Source organism: Fistularia commersonii, chromosome 32 (genome assembly GCF_037954325.1).
Source record: "Fistularia commersonii isolate RoL2024-O1a breed Wild chromosome 32, RoL_Fcom_v1.0, whole genome shotgun sequence".
Lineage (NCBI taxonomy): Eukaryota > Metazoa > Chordata > Actinopteri > Syngnathiformes > Fistulariidae > Fistularia > Fistularia commersonii.
In genome coordinates, this window is record NC_141315.1 from 5,757,864 (window position 1) to 5,781,424 (window position 23,561).

General features: G+C 38.2%; 1 protein-coding gene across 4 annotated transcripts in view; it reads left to right on the forward strand.

The window, feature by feature from the left end:
- The window catches only part of dock1 (dedicator of cytokinesis 1), a 177,559-nt gene that overhangs the window by 47,282 nt on the left and 106,716 nt on the right, over positions 1–23,561 (forward strand). For all 4 annotated transcript variants that reach the window (XM_086139460.1, XM_086139462.1, XM_086139461.1 and 1 more), the window contains exons 20-27: positions 778–867; positions 2,037–2,137; positions 2,231–2,359; positions 4,343–4,451; positions 7,187–7,257; positions 11,146–11,252; positions 17,609–17,736; positions 19,217–19,312. In XM_086139460.1, coding sequence (XP_085995586.1) covers positions 778–867; positions 2,037–2,137; positions 2,231–2,359; positions 4,343–4,451; positions 7,187–7,257; positions 11,146–11,252; positions 17,609–17,736; positions 19,217–19,312 — 831 coding nt within the window. The remainder of the gene's footprint in view (positions 1–777; positions 868–2,036; positions 2,138–2,230; positions 2,360–4,342; positions 4,452–7,186; positions 7,258–11,145; positions 11,253–17,608; positions 17,737–19,216; positions 19,313–23,561) is intronic.

The window sequence follows — 23,561 nt, forward strand, 5'->3', positions numbered from 1 at the left end:
CTCAACCTTTCTCAAATACTTAGATGGTGATGCGATGCTATTTGGTTATATTTCTATTTTAGCCTTCAAAACAAATGTATTTGTATGTAATGTAACTGTTGAGATGGTTATTGCCGTATTCAGTATGTTCAAGCATTAAATCAGACAGAGATTGCCCTTTCATTTGAAAGCTTTTTTTCACTGTCCCAATGTATAAGCATTGTTTTCTGGCCACCAAAATATGAGTTTGTCCTCAGTGCACATGGTTTATTATTCATTGAAACCTGGTGAACTCTGTTAATCATAACCCAAACCTCAGTCTTTGACACTGTTATATTTATTTTGCATTGTTCCATAATTTACTAAATAGTGGCTCTCCTAAGAGAGATAATGGAGTTTTTTTGTTGATAATTGAGACAGAGATGTTGCATTACTAAGAACTGGGAGATATGGGGAAAATGGCATCACAAATGTTCTGAGCCACATTTCTCAGTATTGGTATACAATCTGACCAGTGACATAAATATAAGGGGATTTGTCCCCAGAAAAATGCAGCCTCTTGTGCTACAAAGTCGAGTGTTGCACGAAATAAAGAAGACACCACATAAGTGTAACATTATCTACCAGACATTAAAGAAATATATGCATTTTCACAAGGGTGTGAATAATCAACATTTTGATTTGAAAGAACAACGGAGGCAGTCAGAATGTGAGAATGTAAGCCTGTGCTGTTATTTTGTGTTTTGAGAGCTGAGCTATTGTTAACTATTTGAACGTGTTGTCTATGTGTCATTCCAGTTTCTGCAAGACACACTGGATGCTCTCTTCAACATCATGATGGAAAACTCTGACAGTGACACTTTTGATACATTAGTGTTTGATGCCTTGGTAAGTCAAGAAGCACTCTGTGCACGGGGTAGAATTCATAGTGGCAGAACAAGTAAACACCAAGACACATTCCCAGCTTGGATGCAGATTTCTGTATATCATGATGTTTTGTGGGTTTATCCGCTCTGTTTGCCTATTTTGCTCTCACAAGACAATTTTGTTTTACTTCGTTTTCTGCAGAAAAACACAACACTCTGTTCTCTCCTTGGCTACTATAAAATTCCTCCCCTGGTTAATGGCACAAACCAAATCAAAGTGTCCGATTTTAATTCTTGTACAAACATTTCTGGTGACATCATTTGTTTTTTTTCATATTATTCAAAGCACACCTAAGCCCCCCAGCAAAACTGTACAGCGTATGCCAAGGTTTTATCTTTGAGGGAAATGCCTGTCGCATCCCTGTTACAACATTTCCTTTCAGAAGTATGTACAGTCACATTTATGGTGTGTTGAAATACACTTCAGTACACTGGATGTAAAATGAAACAATAACCACAAGGGACCACAATTTGTGCCTTTAAATGAATTGATGTTGACTCCCTCAAAGAGTCAAAACTAACTGCACTGTCTTATTTTTATAGCCTGTGCTCACAAAGCCGAGCAATAAAAAAAAAAAAAAAAAAAAAAAGTGTGATTATCCAAATACTTATAGACTGCACTATATATTGTACCTCACAGACTGTTCGCTTCTTGTAAATAAGAGCAGGGATAATCATTTACTGGGCAAAGTGCAGGCTCCCAGCAGCTTCTGTAAAAATTGCCACTTCCTTCTTCTGCTGGAGTCTGTACTTGCAGGGTGACAACTCATTATTGTTTGTCCAACATTGAAAGTCTAATTTCCGTGACTAAGAAGAATGTCTTGCAAAGTGCAAGATGTTTTTCACTGCATGAGTTAAGGATTTGTAATGCAGAGCATCTTATATCTAGCAGTGTCATCAACCAGTCACAAAGTGCATTTCACTTTTAAAGAACGGGAGGAGTATTTATGTTGTCAAGCACCCCATATATATTTGTTGGTTAGAGAAAAAGAGAATCAATTGATTTGTTTTCCACTCAGATGCAATCTTTTTTTTAATTTTCCAATTTCTTTCAGCAGTAAGATAGACAACTCTTCTTGCTTTTCAGTGTAACTCGTTCATGTTACATGTTAATGAATGTTTCTTTGACAGGTTTTCATAATTGGCCTCATTGCTGACCGAAAGTTCCAGCACTTCAACCCTGTTTTGGAGACCTACATTCGAAAGCATTTCAGTGCCACACTGGCTTACACGTGAGTTTCTTACCAGCTATAGTTTTATCCAAGGTGTTTAAAAAGAAGCTAACTTTACTCCCATTCTGGGGTCTATCTGATGCTCTTTTTCAGGAAGCTCACCAAGGTTCTGAAGAACTATGTGGACAATGCAGAAAAGCTGACAGAACAACTGCTAAAGGCCATGAAGGCACTGGAGTACATTTTCAAATTCATCGTTCGCTCCCGGGTCCTTTTCAACCAGTATGTCACAACAAACAGACACGATGCACTCACACACACACTAAAACTGACAAAAGGCTTGTATGTATTTTACGACATGGGCTTGCATCCAAGTAATACGTGTTAAGAGCAAAAGATGAAATAGCACTTTGGAAGAAACCATGGCAGTGAGTGGCATTGTAATCAACATAACAAGTAGGGGTGTGGTTGAATGTACATTAATGTGTTGTATTTCCAACCGCACCCAATTTTCAATGTCTGCTTCTAAGTGCAGTTCACAGAGAGGTATTTTTTAGCTTAGGTGTGGTTGTCCAAATGATTATAAAGAAAAAAAATACTTGTCAAAAAAAAAATGACTGGACTTCTGTAGATACACTCAGATATACAGGTGCTCATGCTGTCATAACTTGTCAAAAAATTACTACTGAAAAGGGATAATGTTTGGAAGAATTTGAATGAGTATTTTCTGCAGCAGAAAAGACAACTTTACCTTTCTCCGAACTCTGAAGGAGAGGATTCTCTTAAACTTGGTAGAATCAACTATACTTCCCCCTATTCGTGTACTCAAAAAATCAGCCTGTAGAGGTACTGACAGGCGGTGTGATACTGGTGGATAGACGTCGCTGTCAGACTCTTTTAGTGGAGGGAGAGTAACTGCGTCTCACAGAGTGCTTGTAACCTTGTCCCAAGTCTGCACATGTTTAATGTCGGCTAATCAAAAGAAGAAGTGGTCGGGCATTTTAGATGACTTGACACACAAATCACTCTCTGCTGTGTCATCCTCGGACATCGTTTACCAAAGGATTGTTTTAGATTTGTTAGCTTTTAAAACAGGGGTTGCAAATCAAGCATAAATTCCAATTTGAAATTGAAAAGTTGAAATTCTTTTCATTCCAGACAAAACCACCCTGTTTTTTTTGTCGCTTGTGAAAAAAGGTCAAACTGACATTGATTTCATGTAAAATAAATTTCACATCTGCTGTAGTACATAATTTTTGTCCCATTCTGTTTTTCTCCATTCTGCCTTTTGCTAGGCCGGCCAATAGGGCATTCAATGTGCTGTTGTGGAATAAATGTTAAATAATTAAGAGTTAAGATAATCGCTGATGTTGTATTCGTGTCTAATACAGCTGTCCAATTTGTAGTGGATCTCAAATTTTTTGTGGAACCATGTTGCACCTCCGGCCTGTATTCTTTGTCGGTAGGACAACATGTCAGCGTAAGTGATTATTGCTAGCTTTTCCACAACATTCATGTTACCAGTCTACACATTTCACCTCTCCTTGACCTGCCTTATCTGCTGTAGGGTGGTTTTCAAACCATTTCAATTCCTCCCAAGTGCTAATTTTTGGTTTGTGAAAAAATAAGCCGGCAATGCTTTGCAGTGAACACAAAGTGGTTCAGTTACAGTTAATTCCCATTTTGTGGAGATTTATGAGCTCTGCAAGTGGGATAAAATGCCTTTGCATTTTTGGCGGATTATAGAAGGAGGCAGGCTTTGTTTGCCTATGCTTTCAGCTGTTGTTCAGTGATCACTGTTTTTTTTTTGTTGCTTGCTAGGCAGCATTACTCAAGAACCAATCAAGGCGTGAATGCATTAGTAATACTAGAACCCAGGCGCCTTTGAAAGTAAAGTCAGTGAACCCTCAAATGACAATTTTGTTCAATTCTTTGTACAGTACTGTAGGAGACTCATTAGCATAGATCATTAAATTTTCTGATTTTTGGTTCCGCATGACAGCAGGTAGGTGCTTCGGGGTCTTGTAATGATGTTTAAAATGCTAATCTGGGTGGCAGAAAGGGTGATGTTTTCGATTGCGATCCAAGAATATTTGCATTGATGATACACACAGGCCATTCGGCTGGCCAGCTTTTAATGATTTAACAGGGAAGCATCAAAATCTTGTCATTTCCAGCGCAGGCAGGGCTGTTTACACATAGATGAAACAAACAACAGGCTTGTGATCATCTGCCAACATAATTCTCCACTTCATCTCCTCCCAGGCTCTATGAGAACAAAGGAGAGGCTGACTTCATGGAGTCCTTGAGGAACCTTTTCACATCTTTTAATGACATGATGAACAGCAATTCAGAGAATACTGGCATGGTGAAGGTAGGCCAACTTGTCACAGTCCAACTGCATACGACCGCTCAAACTCATTGCCAAAAATATCTGCTTGTTGCATTAAAAGTGAATGCTGCTGCTCTGTGAATAGTAAATGAATCTGCTTGAATTGGGCTCGAACGCTCTGGAAGTTGAGGTGTGTGATTCTTGTTAGGTGTAAACTAATTAGGCAGCCCATTAGTCATTAATGGAAAGACTCATTGATATTCTCTTTGTCCTGTTTTTTTTCCTCTTCATCTGCGTCAAGTCTTAGAGCAGACTCTTTCTACCCATTCTTTCTCCATGTGAACTATTAGCACTGCACATATAATGAAATTATAAAATGTAAAATTAATTCGAGACTGAGTGCCTAATATCTAGTTGTTAAGATTGGTTTGCTAAAAGTTTGGTAAATTGTTTACATTTATTCTTATCTGTTAATATTAATATCAATCTGCTCTGAACTTTTCCTTAATGTTTTAAAGTAGAGTAAGGAAGATTTTCTTCTTTTCTTTCGTTTTCTTAATATTCCTTGTTTTTTAGGGCTCAGCCTAGAATAGAACCTAGTTTAATGGATGCAACTGATGATTTTGTCAGATTCATCAATTTGTTTTCCGTCTTTGAGCAACTATTTACCAAATTTTAAAAATAATTTATCATTTGGGATGCTCTCAAAATATCATTAAAAACTGCTTGTTTGTGGATAATAAAGACTGGCAGTCCAAAAAGGCAACTTATTATTCTCCAGCATTATAATAATGAATTGAGAATTCATACTAGGAATCTATGCTATAAGTACTTGTATAATGAAAACTGCTCCATAGGGCTTGTTTTTTTTCGCATGAATTATGTTACTTGTTGGCGTGCAGATTTATCTTTCATATATATTATAGAAGTTCGCTCTGTGTTGGTTCCTTTTGTCTGTTCTTTGTGTTTCTTTTTCCTCTCTGTTGTTTCACTTCTGACCTTGACTCTCCTGTGATCTGGGGCTCCTCTGGCTTTCTGCCCTTTAGCTGCTACTTAAGGTATTTACTTCCCTGCTTTTGTCCTTTTGCCTTTTCAATCCCTCTCCAGTGTGCTTGTTTTTCATATTCCTCCACCCCAATGCCAGTCACATTTTTACTTGGGAAAAAAAACCATACTCTTGCAATTTTGGTAATATACACTCCAAACCACTCATCAATGCTTTAAAAAAAAAAAAAAAATCTACGTAATCACAGGATACACACTTCCTTGCACACCTACAGTAGATCCATGTGCCCACTCAACCGAAGAGTCAATTAAGAGTCACTTGCTGTGTAATTGAGTAAGATATTAGTGGTACTCAGGGTAAATTAAAAACTGATCTTGAGGAACAGGTATGGAAAAATTGGGATCCTGGTTCTTTTGAAAGTCAACCCTGTGAAACCACAGTGACAGGTGGAGGCTAATGAGCAGTCCTGTCATGTTTGGATGTTATAATTTTGGTTAGCAGACCCAAGCAAGGATTGAGTTAGGAGATAACAACATCAGCGAGTACCACAAACTAAAGTGTGAGTCTGAAAGCAAATGGCTGCCAGCAGATTATGCATAAAGGCTAGCAGTAGACATGCATTTATTAACCATGTAGAATGTTTCAAATATTTACATAGATGTAAATTAAGTGAAATTATGTTTATTTTGTTTTTTGGTCAAGGGGCAAAAAAAAACAAAGCTATTTCATCAAAATTTATACGATCAAAGTGTCTATATTTTAAAATTCATTAGCCCATGTTGAGCGGAAAGTAAATTTCCACCATAAATCAAACTGTGCACCTGCATAATATGTGAACAAAATTTACGAAAGTAGACACAAAATCAAACCATTTTGGCCTTCCAACTGAGAGCATGTTGGAATCTAAATTCTAACTTCAAATGATAAGAGTGTGATGGTGCCACACAAAGTAAAATACACATGGAAATGTAAACCTCTTATTGAATTTGGTAGAATGGCATCATATACACAAATACATCATCCAGAGTTTTGTATTCATATTGCCTTGATGCCTGCTAATTGATTGTGTCATTCAATTCCTAATTAAAGCGGTGCAAAGAGTTGTGCTTTTGGTCTAAATCCATCTTGACAATCCCAACCAATTGCAGAAGTTCGCATGACATGAAAAACACAATTCCTCTGAGAAGGAGAGTGACACTTCACATTTCATGCTCCCACACAACAGGTGGGAGGTTACTTGTTAAGGCGAACAAAGTGAAAAAGACGAGGGGTCGCTTCTTCTAGAGGATAAGCAGATGCTGTGGTTTTTATTTATTTATTTTTAAGTCAGCTCTCCCTTTTTTAATTGCAGAGAGAAGTGAAGAATGCTTTAACCATATGAACGTCAAGTAAAGTGTAATTGTGAGGCCATGAATTAACAACAGCTTTGATTATGTCCAATTTGCAAATTTTATTTAGAGGGAAGCATATTGTTTATTTTATAAGCCTGCAAATAGATAAGGTTGTCATTTACTTGAATTTATAAACTCCCAAATTTGTAAGATTGTGAGACACTTGCAAGTTTATAAAGGAGGCAATTGACATCTTTTGTCACAATTCTCACACCAAGTCACTCATTATTGTCAGAATTCATGACAAATATTTTTAACTAAAGCTTACTAGAATATAATTATTTGATATTTCCTGAACGGGAATAGCCATTAAGACAAAGTGAATGAATACACACAGTAATTGACTCAAAAATTAAATATGATATGTTTCTGTTGTTCAGGGTGCTGCGCTGAAGTACATTCCAACAATTGTCAATGATGTCAAGCTAGTCTTTGATCCAAAGGAACTGAGGTAAGTTCATACAGAAGACAACAAATGCTTCATGTTTTTTTTTTTTTTTTTTTTTTTAAATCAAATGCGATATCTAATACAGAAGAAATTGAGGAATTTTAATGAAGTCAGAAAAATTTCCTGTCTAAGTATCTTACATAAGTTATTCCCAAGAGTTGGAGCCCTCAGCTGAAAGGACTTTTCATATTAGTTAGTTTCATTCGATTTTTAACTTTTGTAACAACCCAGTCTTGATAACTTGATTAGTTGTGGCATTTCAGTAAGACATTTTGGTCAATTTTGACATGATGTTGACTGTTTTTGAGATGATGATCGCTGTGTCCTCAAGCATGAAGTCCCTTATAAATGGCCACCAGCATGCATTGTACATGCCGAACAGAAGTAGGTGCAAACTGCAACTTTATGGGGTAAAATTTACAGTCAACTAAAAAGCAGGCCTCAAAATTAGGCCAAAGTAATGGTTTCTAGTTTTTTTGGGGGGGGTAATCTAAATTTTGGGGATGAGCATTGGAGCGTCATCAAAAAAAAATTCTCGACCTACATTCTATGTAGATAGCATGCTGAGGCCATCAGGCTGATAATTACATCTCATTTAGTAAGAGTCCTTGTGGAGCAAATCAAAATTGCAGGGCACAAGAGCCCTGGAAATTATTGCTCTGGTTGATTGCTTCCAGTAATGCACTATTTGTACATATATTACAAATAGTACATTATTGGACTATTTGTTGTTTGGTGACTACAATGAGTTGATCGTTTAGCAGACTTTAAATAAGTGTTGAGGTTTTTAAAAGTCATCCTATGGTACTTATAGATCCAATATTTCTACACTCTTTGGAGTTGTGTTTCTTCAGGACATGATAAAAACCATAGCCAGTTTTTAAATCAATTCAGACGATATTTATAAAACCCCAGTTGGAAATTATTGAACTAGACCCAGGAAAGCTGTGTAGATTTAGCGTATCACAGGACATCACATGACACTGTAATTTCTACCTTTACAAAATCATTATTTGTTCTTAAAACAAGGCAGTCAGATACTTTGTGGCTGCAATTCCATGTCTGCTAAATCAACTCTCTCAGAATGAATCCTGTGAGATTGCATATTACTTCAACTATTTTAGGACGAGAAAATAGTCAAATGGATGCCATCCATTTTTATCGAGTGGTGCCTCTATATGTCGGTATTTCCCAGAACTGCAAATGTGCTTTGCCTTTTCATTTTCAAGCACTCAACAAGGGGCTCCTTCCATTTGCCAGAGTCAAGCACCCGGGCTTCTGACATTTTTACAAAGAATTCTAGGCCACAGAGGCCTGCCAATCTTTCCTCTGGCCATCTCTCCCTCTCGATCACAGTGATGGGAGATGTGGAGGTGGTGTGGAGAGGCTGGACTGAGGTAAAAGACAGTCTGTTAGCCCATCCACTCCTCGCTGGACAGATTTTGATTCTCTAGCACCCTCAGTTTGTAATTTAAGATGCAGTCAATGATACTCATTTATTCTACAGCAAAGCAGTAAGCTAACAGTCTCTCAGCTGACAGCACTGTATGTACAATGAAATACAATCTGGAGTTTGTGCACAGCCCAGGCCAGAGGTGGGACCAGGCAAGTCCCCAGTCTTTACACTCAAGTACTGAGTCAACAGAAAAGTCCCAACCAAGTCTAAAACTGTGGGCTCAGATAGTTTTTAAGTAATCTTACTTTCCCTAGAAATGTATAAACATTGCATTTTTTAGCAAAGAGAGATGTCGACAAAATCTATTGTTTAGCAAAGTTCAACTCCCATATCTTTTAAGATACGAGTTTATTGTATCACCTTTTGTCAAATTTTCGCTGACATCTCAGTGAATTAAGTGAATCAAGTTATTGGTGTTGCAGTTTAGCTATAAGTTTTGTATGTATTGCTTGCATGCCAAGCCTGATGTCAGCAGATTTGTTGCTGAAGTCGCTGTCATCTGACTATCATCCAACACCTATGGACATGGTTTTGTTCATGGAAAGTGAGGTGGCTCCAAAACTCAATTGTTGTCCACTTAGATGAGAGATAGGTGTGCTTGTTTACCCGTAAGGGTTTGCACAACAATCTGATGGAAACACAATAAGGATAATATTGGAAAAATTAACTTGGTGACTTTGCTCTGAATTCTATTTTTCTTTCTTTTGCGGAGTACATACCATCTCCCCTGAAACCAAGTTTTTTTCCTGTCCAATGGGTCTAGCCAAGCGCTTGTTCTCTAGATTATTGTAATGTGGCTATTTAGTGGCAAAGAGAGGCCAAGTCTTTTATATGGATGAGATTATTTTTTGAATAGTGACAGGGTCATTCATTAACTTTCTGCAATATTGCAAAAAATGTTGTTTACACTTTCAAACAAAGGAAAAATGCTCCCCTTTATTGGGGCAATTAAAAACATTTGTCCATAATTGGGTCATTTGTGATGATGTATGCAGAAATTGGCCGCTGACCTCCCTTCATTCTGCGTGAAGCTTAAGCAGCCATATGCTATCCATCTGTTGAGAAAAATTGTAAAACACCAAAAGTGACACACTTGTTGATGCATTTTAGCATTGAGAAATTTAGATTTAATTATCAGGACACATCTGTCCCGTTGACTTTTTCCAATGTGTTTTGCATAAATGTTAGCTGGTTCGCAGATTCCAGTGATGATTAGATGCGACAACATGATTGGCATGTCAGTAGAAGCCATCTGTTGTGGCATTTTGGGGAAAACAACACATGGAGAGCTCTTTTTTTTCACATTTAATTCTCAAAGCTTTAAAACTCTGTTCAACCACAAACCATTGAACAGCATAATTTTACCCTAGAGCGAAGGCGGCTTCGGCCGTTTTTGCTGTTCGTGCTACCATAGCTGAGCGGCTAAGCTGGAAGTGACTAAATTTGAGCCTTGGAGGTAGAAGTGTTTCATCCACTGCCAGAACCTTTTTCCTCCTCCTTGAGCCTCAGCTTTGCCACATAGTGAGCTTCCAGCCTCTTCATTGAGGAGAAAACTGTTAGGTTTGTGTGTGTATTTGATTCAGGTTAAGGCTTTAAAGGCCGCAGTAAGATCTTGTTAAACCACGTGCTGGTTGTGTCTTCAAATTTTTGAGGAGTATACATCTGTTGAAGCGTCGTAGAAGTAATTCATCCTCGAGCTTTGCAGCTTTGTGACCTATAGTAACCACATGAATGTCTAGAGATGCGGATAAAGTCAAAAGGCATGCATTTGGGATTTTTGTGAATTCTATTTAAGTCTAGTGTTATGCAATTTAGCAAAACTGAAGCACAAGCTGAGAAACCCTATCTTAGATAATAGAGTTTCAACCACACAAGAAACAATGGAGACAAAGTCTTTCACTAACATAGATAGGAGTGTACTGATTACTGATTCACTAACAATTTGGCCCGTAGTTGTGCAGATAGCGTCGCATATTTGATTTGTTTGCTTGTTTTTTGTTGTCATTGCTAATATTCTTTGTTCAGTGACAAATATATAAGGGCTTTATCTTATTGGGAACTCTCCTGTTAAAATTCAGTTTTCTTTGTCTTTCAGACATTTGTGAATAATTTTTATAAATACAAAAAGATATCTTAACAGTTATCGATTTAACCTTGATATGTCCATGGATAAGCAGTGGTAGATGAACGGTTGAACAAGCGATTTCATCTAATTTACAACATATCTCTGTGCATCCCTAAGTTTTCTTACGTCCGCCAGACATTGTGATTAGTCCTTTCAATACCAATTCCAGTGACACAATCTGTCAATATCTAAAATGGTGAGCGGTCAAAGTGTGCTGTATCTCTTATCTACAGTATGTGTGAATGAGTTTCTTATTCAGAGTTGTAGTTTAATTTGACCTTTTATTTTCTTTGTCCATCTTCCTCTGCAGCAAGCTGTTCACAGAGTTCATTCTAAAGGTTCCTCTGGGTCGCCTTGTGAAACAGAAGCTGGACTGCCTGATTGACATCGTCCACAGTGACCTCTTTACTCATCATGGTGAGAGAACACAGACACCTGCATGAGTTGTACTCACCCTGCATGCACTGCCACTCATGCTGTAGTAATAGAGGAAATCACAACCACCAACTGCCATCCCCAGGTGGCCATGTGTGAATACACAGTATGGGTCACTGGTAAAGGTTACGGAAACTCTATCTTTTTTTTCTTTTTTTGAGACTTAAGCATTTCAATCAACTGCTGAAATCAACACATGCTAGATCTGTACATCTCCTCCTGAGATAGTGTTCCTCTCTTTGTAATGTTCAGTTCTCTCAAAGAAAGCTGAACTGTGAAGGATTTAAAAGGAACTGAAAATAAGGACTGTTCTGTGGATTATAATACGGCCATTACAAAGTATGTATTTGAGAAGCAGGTCCCTTTCGACTTATGCATGTTGTATATACTATATAGTGGCCAGGAATGGCTGACCTAACCCAAGAAGGTTATAGTGTGACTACTTGTTTCCTTCTTTTTTTTTTTTTTTAACAAATGATTATTCATTTACTATCTGCTCCACAACACTCCAGTAGTACGCGCTGGTCTCTGTTTATCTGTTGAATGATATTCTCCAAATTGTTTCTATATGTATGTTTGTACTGCAGTTTTTCTTGCGGTTAACTTTAACTGAGGAAGTACCTTGGTCGATCATCAGAGTCAGTGGGGCTCAATTAAAAATTGGATTTGAAGTAGAATTGAAAGTTCCTGGTTAGATTCCTGAGCCCCCCCTAGCCCTTCGAAGTGGCGTTGAGCAAGACACTTAACCGCAAAATTGCTCCTCGGGTGCCGCTCAAGGTTCATGGTTCAGTGGGTTAAAGCCAGAGGATCAACAATTGTCATCAGGGGACTAACAAAGTGTTCAAAATTCCAAATAAAAGTACCAGAGAGAATTACAGCAAGCTGCATTCACTCAAAACCCATAAAGATATTCAAATGATGCAAATTAAGAAAATGAGCTGGAAAGCAAAAAGGATCAAGAGGAAGAAACTTGAACTGCATGCCAATTGCAAACTCTGAAAGCAGGTATATTTCTATTTGTTAACTTATTGTTTTCTGTACAGACCTGTACAATTTCACGGGATTCTGTTTCTACTTATTTTGGCACAATTTCGATACATTTGGTTGAATGAATTCCTCATAGTAAAAACAATGAACTAAACATCACCTTTGTCAGATACCATGTCTGAGTGTCCTTGAACAGATGCTGAAACATTGAATGATCTTGCTGAACAGGTGAGCATGTCAGCCTCTGACATCAGTACATGCTGGTTTCTTTTTGTGAATATGAGTTAGCCCCTCTTCCACAGCGCCACCACTGAACTCGCCATTTTGATTTTTTTTTTTTTCTCTGTTTGCACAGAGCCATATAATGCAAACATAATTTTTGGCTCAGCATGTGAATTTTAGTGCTCTGCAGCGAAGGCGCAAGTTGTAATTACCACAGTACCAACCTTCTGAGCTGATCCGCTCTTCCAACTGTAATTTTTATACAGATACTGATGTGCTGCAGTGACTACCTCTACTGCTGGATAAGAGATGCAATGATCTGTTCTTCCACTCTCTGCACTTTTAGTGAGGTGTAACAGTGAACTATTGTTCAACCTTGAAAAAGTGGGCATTTATAGATTGAGTGGTTTTAAGCTGGAAAGACACCGTATAAATAGGCCTGTTTAACGTGTTTTCATTTTATTTGTTATAAACATGCAAGGAAATACATGCACAATAAAAGACCTACCTTCTATAGTCCATACAGCTTTTGCTGGGTTGCATGAATGTTAAGGCAAGTTTAGCCATTCAGCTTTTTATTCTCTAATGATATCCCGACTGTCTGTTCTGCAGGCACAACCACTGCAGGTACAGCCGTCCTGCAGTGATGGACCAGGGCCTAGCATTTCGCTAGAGGCAGAAATCCTTTGGGGCTATGTTAGGTTAGGTCTTGAATTAGAAACAAACCCAAACAAGGTGCTCACATGTCCACACTGGCAAATGAAATGCAAAGTCACTAGCCAACCAAAATAGTAACCATGATTTAATGCACTTGGAAAGTGCAACACATGCTTCATACTCGTCAACTGGAGCAAATGAAGTGAAAAACAATTATCCACTTGCATGGCTGGTATCCACCTCTGTCATTAGGTTTCTTAGATCAGAAAAATAGGAATAAAAAAAAAATATGGGCTGAAATGTATCATTCATTTTATCATCATTATTCATTTAAATGTATGATGAAAAATAGACCACTAATTGTCTGCGGCTGGTACTTGATAATACTGAGCTTTTGTTTTTAATATCATGAAATGTTATGATTGGTTTGAGCAGATTAGTAAGTAACTAATTTTGTGGCAAAGCTATTTCCTCTTGGCATTACTTATGGTATGCTGGCGCAGTTTTGGGCAACGCAAGCGATCATCAACCTTTTGAATTGCTGGCTGCTCGGTCTGTGGAGCTGCTATTGCTGCTCAGATGTCAACACAGCGCAAAGCCCTGAAAGAGGTGTCGCAGATATACAGGGTACATAATGACTGAATCTAATATTTAGCATTTTTAAGATTATTAGAACTTTTTATTTTATCTTTGATTGTAGAAAAATAGATGGACTTTCTCTCTATGCAAAATTAGCCAATGAAGCCATCATTTTCCTTCTTGTCACCCCTTGCAGATTGTAGGATCCCACGCACAATGTAATCGGTTAGACGCCCTGAGTCTTAGCACAAATTAAAATAACAGAAGGCAGCTATGCCATAGAGGAATACTTTTTCAGACCTTCATAGACTCATTTGATATGGAATAGCTCAGTTCTAAATGATGTGCTCCCTGCTATGATATACTGCTGAGATATAATGTTCAAGGAACTCAATCAATCCCCAGGCTCTCAAGCTTACATATGTACAGCTTGACCATATTCTATGTGTATTTCATAACATTTTCTGTTTTCTTATAGTTATGGAATGTACAGATTTTTAATCAATATCAGAAATGTCTGTACCACCGACTTTTTTTGCAAACTTTGTCTTAGGGATAGGGAAGTAGGGATATTGAAATTTTGCTGAAAGTAAAAGAGTGGCTGTTATTGTTCTTTTCGCCAGCCTGGGTTGTAACAAAACAGGCTTCACTCGAGTCTCACCGCAGCTGTCTGACTAGCTTCACGTTTTGTAGGCAGAACTAAATTTCGATAATGAAGTATTCTGCGGGACAGAGACAATGTGTGGGAACAACATGGGGTTTCTTGCCCTTTTTGTTGTTTATAATTTTGACAACACTGTACATAGCTGTATATACATTTTAGATTTTCATGACCCTCCCTGAAGCAGTTTGGCTCTCAGTTTCAAACCGTATTTGAGAATCTTAATTGGCAAATAAAGTAGTCCTATCAAGTGTCAAGTGGAGATCTACCTTAGAGCTACTCACTCTCCTTACAGGTGCCCCAAAGGTTATCATGCCAGCTATTTTCCAAGTGAAATATACTGGAATAATTCAATACATTGAACAGCCAATAAGTACCATTATACCACTATGGTTAATAATAATGTAGTTTAGAATCATGCAGGCTTTAGATAAAAAAATGTCTGTATAATAGCTTGTCCTCCCTGAATAGTTTGCTGTCCTCAAGGCCCATTAGAAATTATTTTTTGAGAACTTGAGACATTGAGAACTAAGCTCTTCCTGCTGATTTTGTCTGTCATTTTGTAACTGTGTTTGATGTATGAGTTTTTAATGAGTTTTCAATGTAATTTATCAGTGGAAGAAATTACTAACACCAATGTGTTACCTGTCGCAAGTAACAAGTTGAGGAACTCCAAGTAGCAGCAAGTTCAATTTGTTTCTCTTTGTGTTTTAAGCCCAGTGTTGCATCACCTTCTTTGTGAATAAAAGCAGAGAGGGACACATAAATCACTTGCAAATGCGCTCATTGGCAGAGAACAAATAGGTCGGCTGCTCTCCTGGTCTGTGTCAAAGAAGGGAGGCACCAAAGCGCCCAAAATCTGTTTGCGTTTGAAGTTTGAGGAGAGAGCTTGAGAGCTCATGGCTTAGCTTGATAGTTCCAGTCTGCTTGTCCCACCTCTGTTCTGTTGATCGAGTGAAAGAAAGAAAAAGGAAAAGAAAATTCCATGTATATGCTCTTACTATATGTTTGCATCAGGTGGTTTTAGTATTATTTCCAATTTTTAAGGTCTTTAAATACAAGGTATGAAACACTCCACAATATGTTAGATCTAGCAAAACAGAAGTTTTGAAAAACTGGAAAATTGCAAAGCATGCATGCACACAAAAAACACAAATCTTCCCTCTCAGATTTACAGACTGGAACTCTGTTCTGTTTCCACCAGAGGTTGTACAGCACAGACATCTGTAGCTTTTGGTGTGTTGAGGGTTTGATAACAGACAACAACAAATCTTAATACGGGATATTTATTATGGGTATGATTGAAGGGAAAGCCTTTAAAAAGCCTACAAAATCTTACAGAATGTGTTTCTCTTAATTTGTCATGTAAAAAGTGCATGTGTGGTTTACTGTAGGTCCAATGGTTGACTGAAGAAATAGAATTAAGTCGAAAGCGTACATTGTAATAGTCTGCTTGGATTCAGCAATACGATTAAAACACAAGCTACTAAAGTAGTTAGTCTTCAACCACCAAATCCATCACCTTCTCTCAGTCATTTTTTTCTAATTTTGAAGACATATCGAAGGCAGAAAGACCACAAACAGCAACCTAAGGCACTGAATCTTAGGTCCCTGTCAGAGTTTCTCCGTGTTGACTCAGTCTTCATTAATATCAATGGGGTGAAGGCATTCACTGAGCAGTCTTTAGAGTATTTAGAAACTTTTCAAATCGATTTTTCTTTTGTCAAATTACTTTTGAGCCTCTGAAAGTGATTGCCCAATAAAATGCTGTAAATCCTCAATGTTTAATCCAATTATTTTTTTAAAGCCCCCCCCCCACTCTCTGTGCGCTGCTGCCTCACCTCATATTATAATGACTGCTTGGGAAGCAGAAATATTCATACACTATTGCAGATATTTCCCATACACATGCTGTATACTTAGGGAATACTTTCATATGGCAACTCCTGGCTTCATGTGTGTCAAGAAAAGGATGTATAAGTGCATTCCATTGGAGAATTGTGGGATCTGGGCTGAACTCACTGAACCCCTTAACTCTGTTCAGATGTTATTTATATCATTTTTAGTGAGCACTTTCTGTAACCTTCTCAACCCAACCCATTATTGAGCCTGCCAAATTCCAGCATTTGTCCCAAGGCTTTAGATATGAGCCACCCAAGGTGAACACAAACACCACCAAGATTGGAAAATCTAGGTTTAATGAAAATATGATAATTTTTTTTCTACACACTGCCTTAGGTCTGCTGTTCATGAGGAACCTCTCAATTTCTGGATTATCAGGGCGGTCCCCCATATGAAATAGATGATCATATTATCCATCCTTTTCGTATTGAAATTCACCTTTTAATGTTTCTATCACATTAGCTTAACTGGGTGGTTGCATATTTAATAGAATATATCAAATCCTTTTTTGAAATGGGGTTTTACTTGTTAGTTGGTCGGCATTTAAGTGCTTCTTCCTCCACCTGCCTCTCAGAATGAAACAATTACATCTCTAACATTTTTATGTAAATTTATGAATTTGAAATGACAGCACTTCATATTCACTTTCGCCGATCAGAAAAACTCAAAGCTAAGATGACCTCTGGGGCAGCACTGCATTTGGTACTTTGATTATTGGTAAAGCAGTAGCATACAGTACCGGTACATATTGACAAAAAAGGGTGACAAGATGATTGATCATTATACAAAATCTGAGTTGGTCTTCCTGCTATTTGTACCCCAAAACAACTCCTTTTGTGAATAATGAGTGTTTTCATAATCAACCATTAAGAATATCTAAATTTTTGTTGACATATGATCTAAAGTGTTGTTATAGCAGTTTGATGACTCCCTCCCCCCCAAAAAGAATGAGTATGTCTCACATGCCATAAGGACTTAAATGCAATGTGATCAATTTCAGTGTCTTGGGGACTTGTGTCTGGAGGAGCACCCCAGCTGTTCCTGGAAGCTTGCATGAATTGTTTATATCTGATTGGATGTTTTGAGAACAGGTTTCAAATTACTGCTCTGAATGCATCTGTGATACCAATCCAAAAGATTTTTTTTGTCACTTTTCTTGTAATATATTAATCAGTTGTGTGCTGTGATTGTATAATTGATGCTGCAAGGAAACCAACAAATATCTTGCATCTGCGCCCAGAGTGCGTTTGGCATACGCTTTGTATGATCTGTCATATGTTCTTTGTATTAAATGCAGTCTGGTTGTTGGAAATTGATAATGTCTCTGCAGATTGCCGCGAGATCCTTCTGCCACTTATGACGGACCAGCTGAAGTTCCACCTGGAGAAGCGAGAGGAGCTTAAGGCTTGCTGCCAGCTGCTGAGTGACATCCTGGAGGTTCTCTACCGGAAGGACGTGGTGAGAAACCCAGCTTGCTGGCATTTTACATAATCTGTCAAAGGATAATGATAAAATAACAAGGGTGTCCTCCGGTCTCTTTACATGTTGAAGAAGCTTATTGTGTTTTTATCTACTAGCTGTTCAGAAGTTATTAATAAACAACCTTAAACCCCATGAAAATGCTCATATTTACATATTTTTAGCTCACAACCCAAATGTTAATTTTTCATCAGTGTCCATATCCTTTACACTTTGCGCCTCACACTCACGCTTCACTTGTGCGTTTCATCCCCTTCCATGACCAGACTCCCGATGTCTTCCCTCAGGCCCTCTCAGACTCCTCTCGCCATTGATCACCATGGCCCAACCTCCCACAACCACTCTGCTAGGGATTATCCACTTCTCTGACTTGCTCTGCCTTTCACAATTCTGTCTGCCTCACAGTTTGCTGCTTCTTCTCCCTCCTTGAATTTTTCACATGTTCTGCACTTTTAATGCAGTTTGATGCATAAATGGTTAAGGAAAGAACTAAGCTAGGACCGCATTGGAGATAGTCTTGGGAGAAAAGGGGGTTCATATTCATAGTATGTTAATGAAAAGGTAGACTAAAAAGAAAGTTGTTTCAGTGTTGCAATTGATTTGTGTAGTAACTTAATGGATGTCTAAATTTTTCCGCCAACCATCTTGCATAATTTGTCAAAAGGTGAGTGTACAAAGCTTTGTCTGCTTTAAATATTTACCACACAGACAACCAGATACACAAAAACCTCTACAGCCCACTCAAAGTCAGCTGCACATGAACCAAAGGAGAATTATATCAGAACAGTCCAGCTGTTCCCCTTCTGAAAGCTCGTATTTATAGTTTATAAATCGCCTTCTGTGTTAGTCACATTGGTCAGGTCAGGGAAAAAAGGTACCCAAATTACTCTGTGTTTCTTGTTTTTAGAATTTTTAATACTTCTCCAATATGTGAATAAAACAAACATGTACTGTCATGTGTGCTAATGCCATGTAAGAAACGAGTATGTGATTAATGGCGTTTTCTTTGTCGGCAACATAACAAATAACATATTTTTTTGTATAATTTGGACCAAAGAACAAGCAATTTATGGTGCTGTTGTTCAAGTTATTGACAGTGTTTCATAATTCCTGTCCCCTTTTTTCTGTTAATGTAGTGCATTCCAACAAAACACTTGTTTCTGTCTCCTCTTTTCCCTGCCTTTAAAGCATTCTGAGTAGTCTCATATCCTACCATTTTCACAGTGTAGAAAATGCAGTTTCAGTGGATGAAGCTGTTTTGGGGAGCTTTGTATGCTAAACATCTCTTTCAGTCACTGTAAAATAGGCCATAGCATGCAAAAGAACCCCAGCAGACCCTTTTTTTCACATGTGCATTTTTCTTCATTTTTTTTTTTTTTTTACCATTTTGTGTGCATAATTCCCTTTTTAATTTCCTTTTTATTCTGTGTTGATATGTATCTCTTGTGTTTTTATCCAGGGTCCCACTCAATGGCATGTACAGATCATTATGGAGAAACTGCTGAGGACAGTGAACAGGACAGTCATTTCCATGGGTCGTGACTCTCCCCACATTGTGAGTCTCAGTTTAAAAGTGGCCTATACTTTCTCATCTGTCTTCTGTCTGCTTTCATCCATACTTGTGTATACAACTTGAGGTCCAGAGGACTCTTCCCCGCAACCCGTGTAAATCCCACCAGCCAACTGCAAAATGTCAGTGCTATTCTCGAGGTATCATCGAAGGACATGTCTACCTTTGCTGTGATCCTTTCCAAATCACAGTAATCTTTTCCCAACATCAATCTATGTGGCAAATCTTTCATCTGCCCAACACTTCCTTGCACAGTTGTATACTTGCGTGCGTGCGTGTGTGTGTGTGTGTGTGTGTGTGTGTGTGTGTGTGTGTGTGTGTGCGTGTGTGTGCGTGTGCGTGCGTGTGCGTGCGTGTGCGTGCGTGTGCGTGCGTGTGCGTGCGTGTGCGTGCGTGTGTGTGTGAGAGAGAGATTACTGGCCTTGTTGAAGAATTTCAATGCTTGATGCGCTTGTCTTATCACTGCCCCTTTTTACCACCAAACTGCCTCAGTCCCTTTAGAATCACTCTCTCAGCGCCAGCTCTCAGCTACAATTAATGCACTTATCAGTTGTCATCCACTGCCTACTTGATGTGCATACCGAAGACTTAATCCATTTTCATGAGCATAAAGGGGACAATGGATGTCTACGTTTGTACTCTTTGACTCAAGGATATCAACATCTATATTTTTTGGCACATTCATTGCCCTTCTGATAGCTGTGTTCATTAGAGCAAAATGATATGACACTGACAGATGGTGTGAACCAGTTAATAAATGTTCAGATTTTATATGTTTTATGGTAGATATTGCACTAAAGAGTAGTTTTATGGTGTCATTAAATACAGCAAAGTACGGTAACAAAAGTCACATTTGTTTCTTGGCACTGAGTTGGTGAAATTGAAAATGTTATCTATGCATAGGGAATGGTATGTTACAGACTCGTAAATACTATCATATTTTGCATTTGCATCTATGACCTTTTATGTTAACACGTATTTACATCTTATCAATTGTCACTGTGTAACACAAGCCATAGAAATATTGTAGAAATGGCCCCAGGACTAAGATGCCTTGGATTTTTGTCACAGAATCAAGCGGTTATCAAGAGTTCATATGGTCTGGGTGAGGTTTTCTGTTCGACGTAGCAAGAGTCTATGACTGAACATTTTACAGGAAGGATAATTGGAGTCAAATACAGGTTATTTTAAGGAACATTCTTGGATGTTTTGGGTGCACTTGTATCGTCATAATCACACAATATCTTTAGCCCCTCATCCTTTATCCCCTGAGTCTTACTATCTTTTTAATTTTTCATTTTCTCCTCACATTTGTCCTCTTTCTCTTTTAAGTTGCAGCGAGAGGTATTTTGCAGACACACTGAAGCGACTGTAACTCTTCCCCTCTCTTGCAAAGCACCAAGCTAATCACGTAGATGTGACCTCTTTGTTTTGTTACAAATCACCGATGTCCATTGCACAGCATAATAATAGACTAATGAATCTCTTGAGTTTAGCTGGGGCCTCCCACCTGCCCCTTTTTCTTCCAGCCAACTCCATGGAAGGGATCAGGAACTCCCCCTTAGTATATCTTTATAGATTTTTAGATGATACATTAGGGGTGTTTCTATCCATACAAATTTTCACTGAAATTTCAGAAAATTAGCTGATAATAATCAAATAAATGCTGATTGCCTAAACTGCCTTTTTGCTAATCTTGGGAAATTGTGGAAGATTTTATTTTGTTCTCCTGCGTTGTACATATTACGATACGTATTGATTCATGTTGTCAGGTATTAATCACAAAATGTAAATATAACAATTTTTGGAATTAGGGTTGTTTAGTGTTTTTATACACATTTTCCAATTTCAGCTGTTATTGTTTTTTTTTTACAGAATTGACAATATTGTTGTTTTTTGCCGTCAAATCAAAATCAATATAAGATGCTCATCTTCTTGAGTGCATTTGTTATTTCAAAATGGAAGAAGAACATCTAAAAAGCATTTGGAACCTTTGCTGGGGTTCAGGGCATTTGACCTTGCTTTTTTTGCCGCTTGCTTATTTTGAAACTTTTGCATTTTGCCGAGCAATAAATTGTCAATACGATAAAAATTTCAGTTGTTGGTCTTCTGGTTCTGCTGTTTATCCAGAAGGGTAGATGTCGCTCATTGAGCCACCCCTTCAAACACAGTGAAAGGCCAATCTTGGAAATCTTCCTTTATCATGAAAGTTTACCGTTAGAGAAAATTGACATTGTGCAAAGACAGGCGTTCTGTCATCGTCCTGTTGAAGTTGCTTATAGAACTTGATATAGGTCGATTACTCTAACTTGAGACAGAATCACCTGAGTGTGAAAATTGGTGAGAGTATAGGGCAAGCCCAGCTCTCTATGGAATTGAAGCAGACTCTTGAGCCACTGGGGCAAGGTAATTAAAAAATGTCAATTTTTGTAGCAACTGATATGTGACCATACACTATTGGTGAGAATGTAGTGGAACTCTGATCTGTATTTCATCGTGTAAGAGCTCAAGGGTTAAATCAATGGACAATGTGGCTGTAGTAGCTTTTAAGTACATGTAAAATTTTAAAGTCTGAACCTTAATAGACCTTTGAGGAGGATTCATTTTGACGTGCAGAAGTAAAATCTGCTTTTTATATTTCAGAAGGTTGCAAAAATCTCAGAGGCATGCTTTGATCAGTAAATCTGCTCTAAAGAGGAAATAAGAACCAGTTTTCTGTTTTGTTTAGTTTTTTTTATCCCTTGCTTTACAAAATACGTAACAATATAAAGTGCATATTGAACAATGATGTTTATGTACATTCCTGGTAACCAACTGCAGACTCTGCATTACAATCAGGGTCATGGCCAGCGTTAAAGCAATTGATGTGTTTCTATAACTGGGGCCATGTTCCTTTACTGCTCCCGTTTGCCTCTTTCCTTTTGTTTTATTTACTACTTTAAGGTCTTTTGATCATGCATTTCAAATATCGCTTTCCATTTCTCCAAATAGCTATCATCGGTCATGAATGCAGATCTACCCTCCCTCTGCTGTGCAAAATGCATCATTTCAGCGCTCTCTCTATAGTGCAGATGAAATTGTGTTTTCCACTATGGTTAGTGAGACTGCTGCTCCACCTATGGCTTTCCTCTGCCTTATAATGTACTCATCTGTTTTGTGTATTTGTGCTCAGGCTGCAAACGGCGTTACTTCCCATCAGACAAGGCACTCTCATTGTTTCTACTGGCTCCTTTAATCAGCCTCTGTACCCAGCTAACTGCTGTACTTACATCCCTTGACATTTCTAATTACTCATGTAATATTTAGTGTTGGCGTGCAGCATACATTTTAGCGCAGCGTGAGTTAGAGGTTATAATGGTGTAATGGTATAATGGTAAGAGGTAATAATTATTATATATAAAGAATGTATAATTTTTTTCTAGTTGAAAACAGAGGGGCTTGGCACAGTGACAGCTTTTGAAACTGGTCCCAAAATCATTGTTTAATGATCAGTTGGGTCTGTGTGAATTAATTACAGTTTTGAGGTGTATATCGTGTTACAGAAGTGCTTTAGCACTCTAATCAAAGAGGTATTGTTGAAGCCTCTGGATACTGCTATCCTGCACGGCAGATAGAGGCAGATTGCACTCGGCTGCTCATACAACACAGCAGAAAACCACTGACCTTGTTCCTCTGAGTGGCAGCCACTTACATTTAGATTTATGCATTAATGTTCTACTCTGTCTCTCAGACCCTTTCTCTTCTATTTCTTTTGTCCACTCCATGTAGTGGTGGGCACAGAATGTTGATGAGACTGATCTCACTGTTGGCTATGGGGCGTCACTTCTGTTGTGTTGTCACTGCAGTATTACACCTGTTAGAACTTGGACACAGTGTATGCACACATTTGAATTATTGGTTATCCTGACATGCTTTGTCATCATTTTCATGTAATTTCTTATATCAGTCAATATGAGCTCTCGTGAATACAATAACATTAGTATGTTGGTCTAAACGTATTTCTGTACCGAAGAGAATACAATTGGAAAAAATGCTGGATAAGTTGGTATCCTCCTCACCGTACCCTTAATAGCTCCACAACAATGGGATATGGTCACAGCTGCAGTGCCTCTCTGTTATCTTGATGTTCCTGTAGTGTGCAAAAGAAGTGGAGTGGAAATCTGCAGGCGGATGGACTCTGCGTTATTGATTGACAGTATGGGGTTAGACCTTGTCTTTTGCTGCATGCATGAAA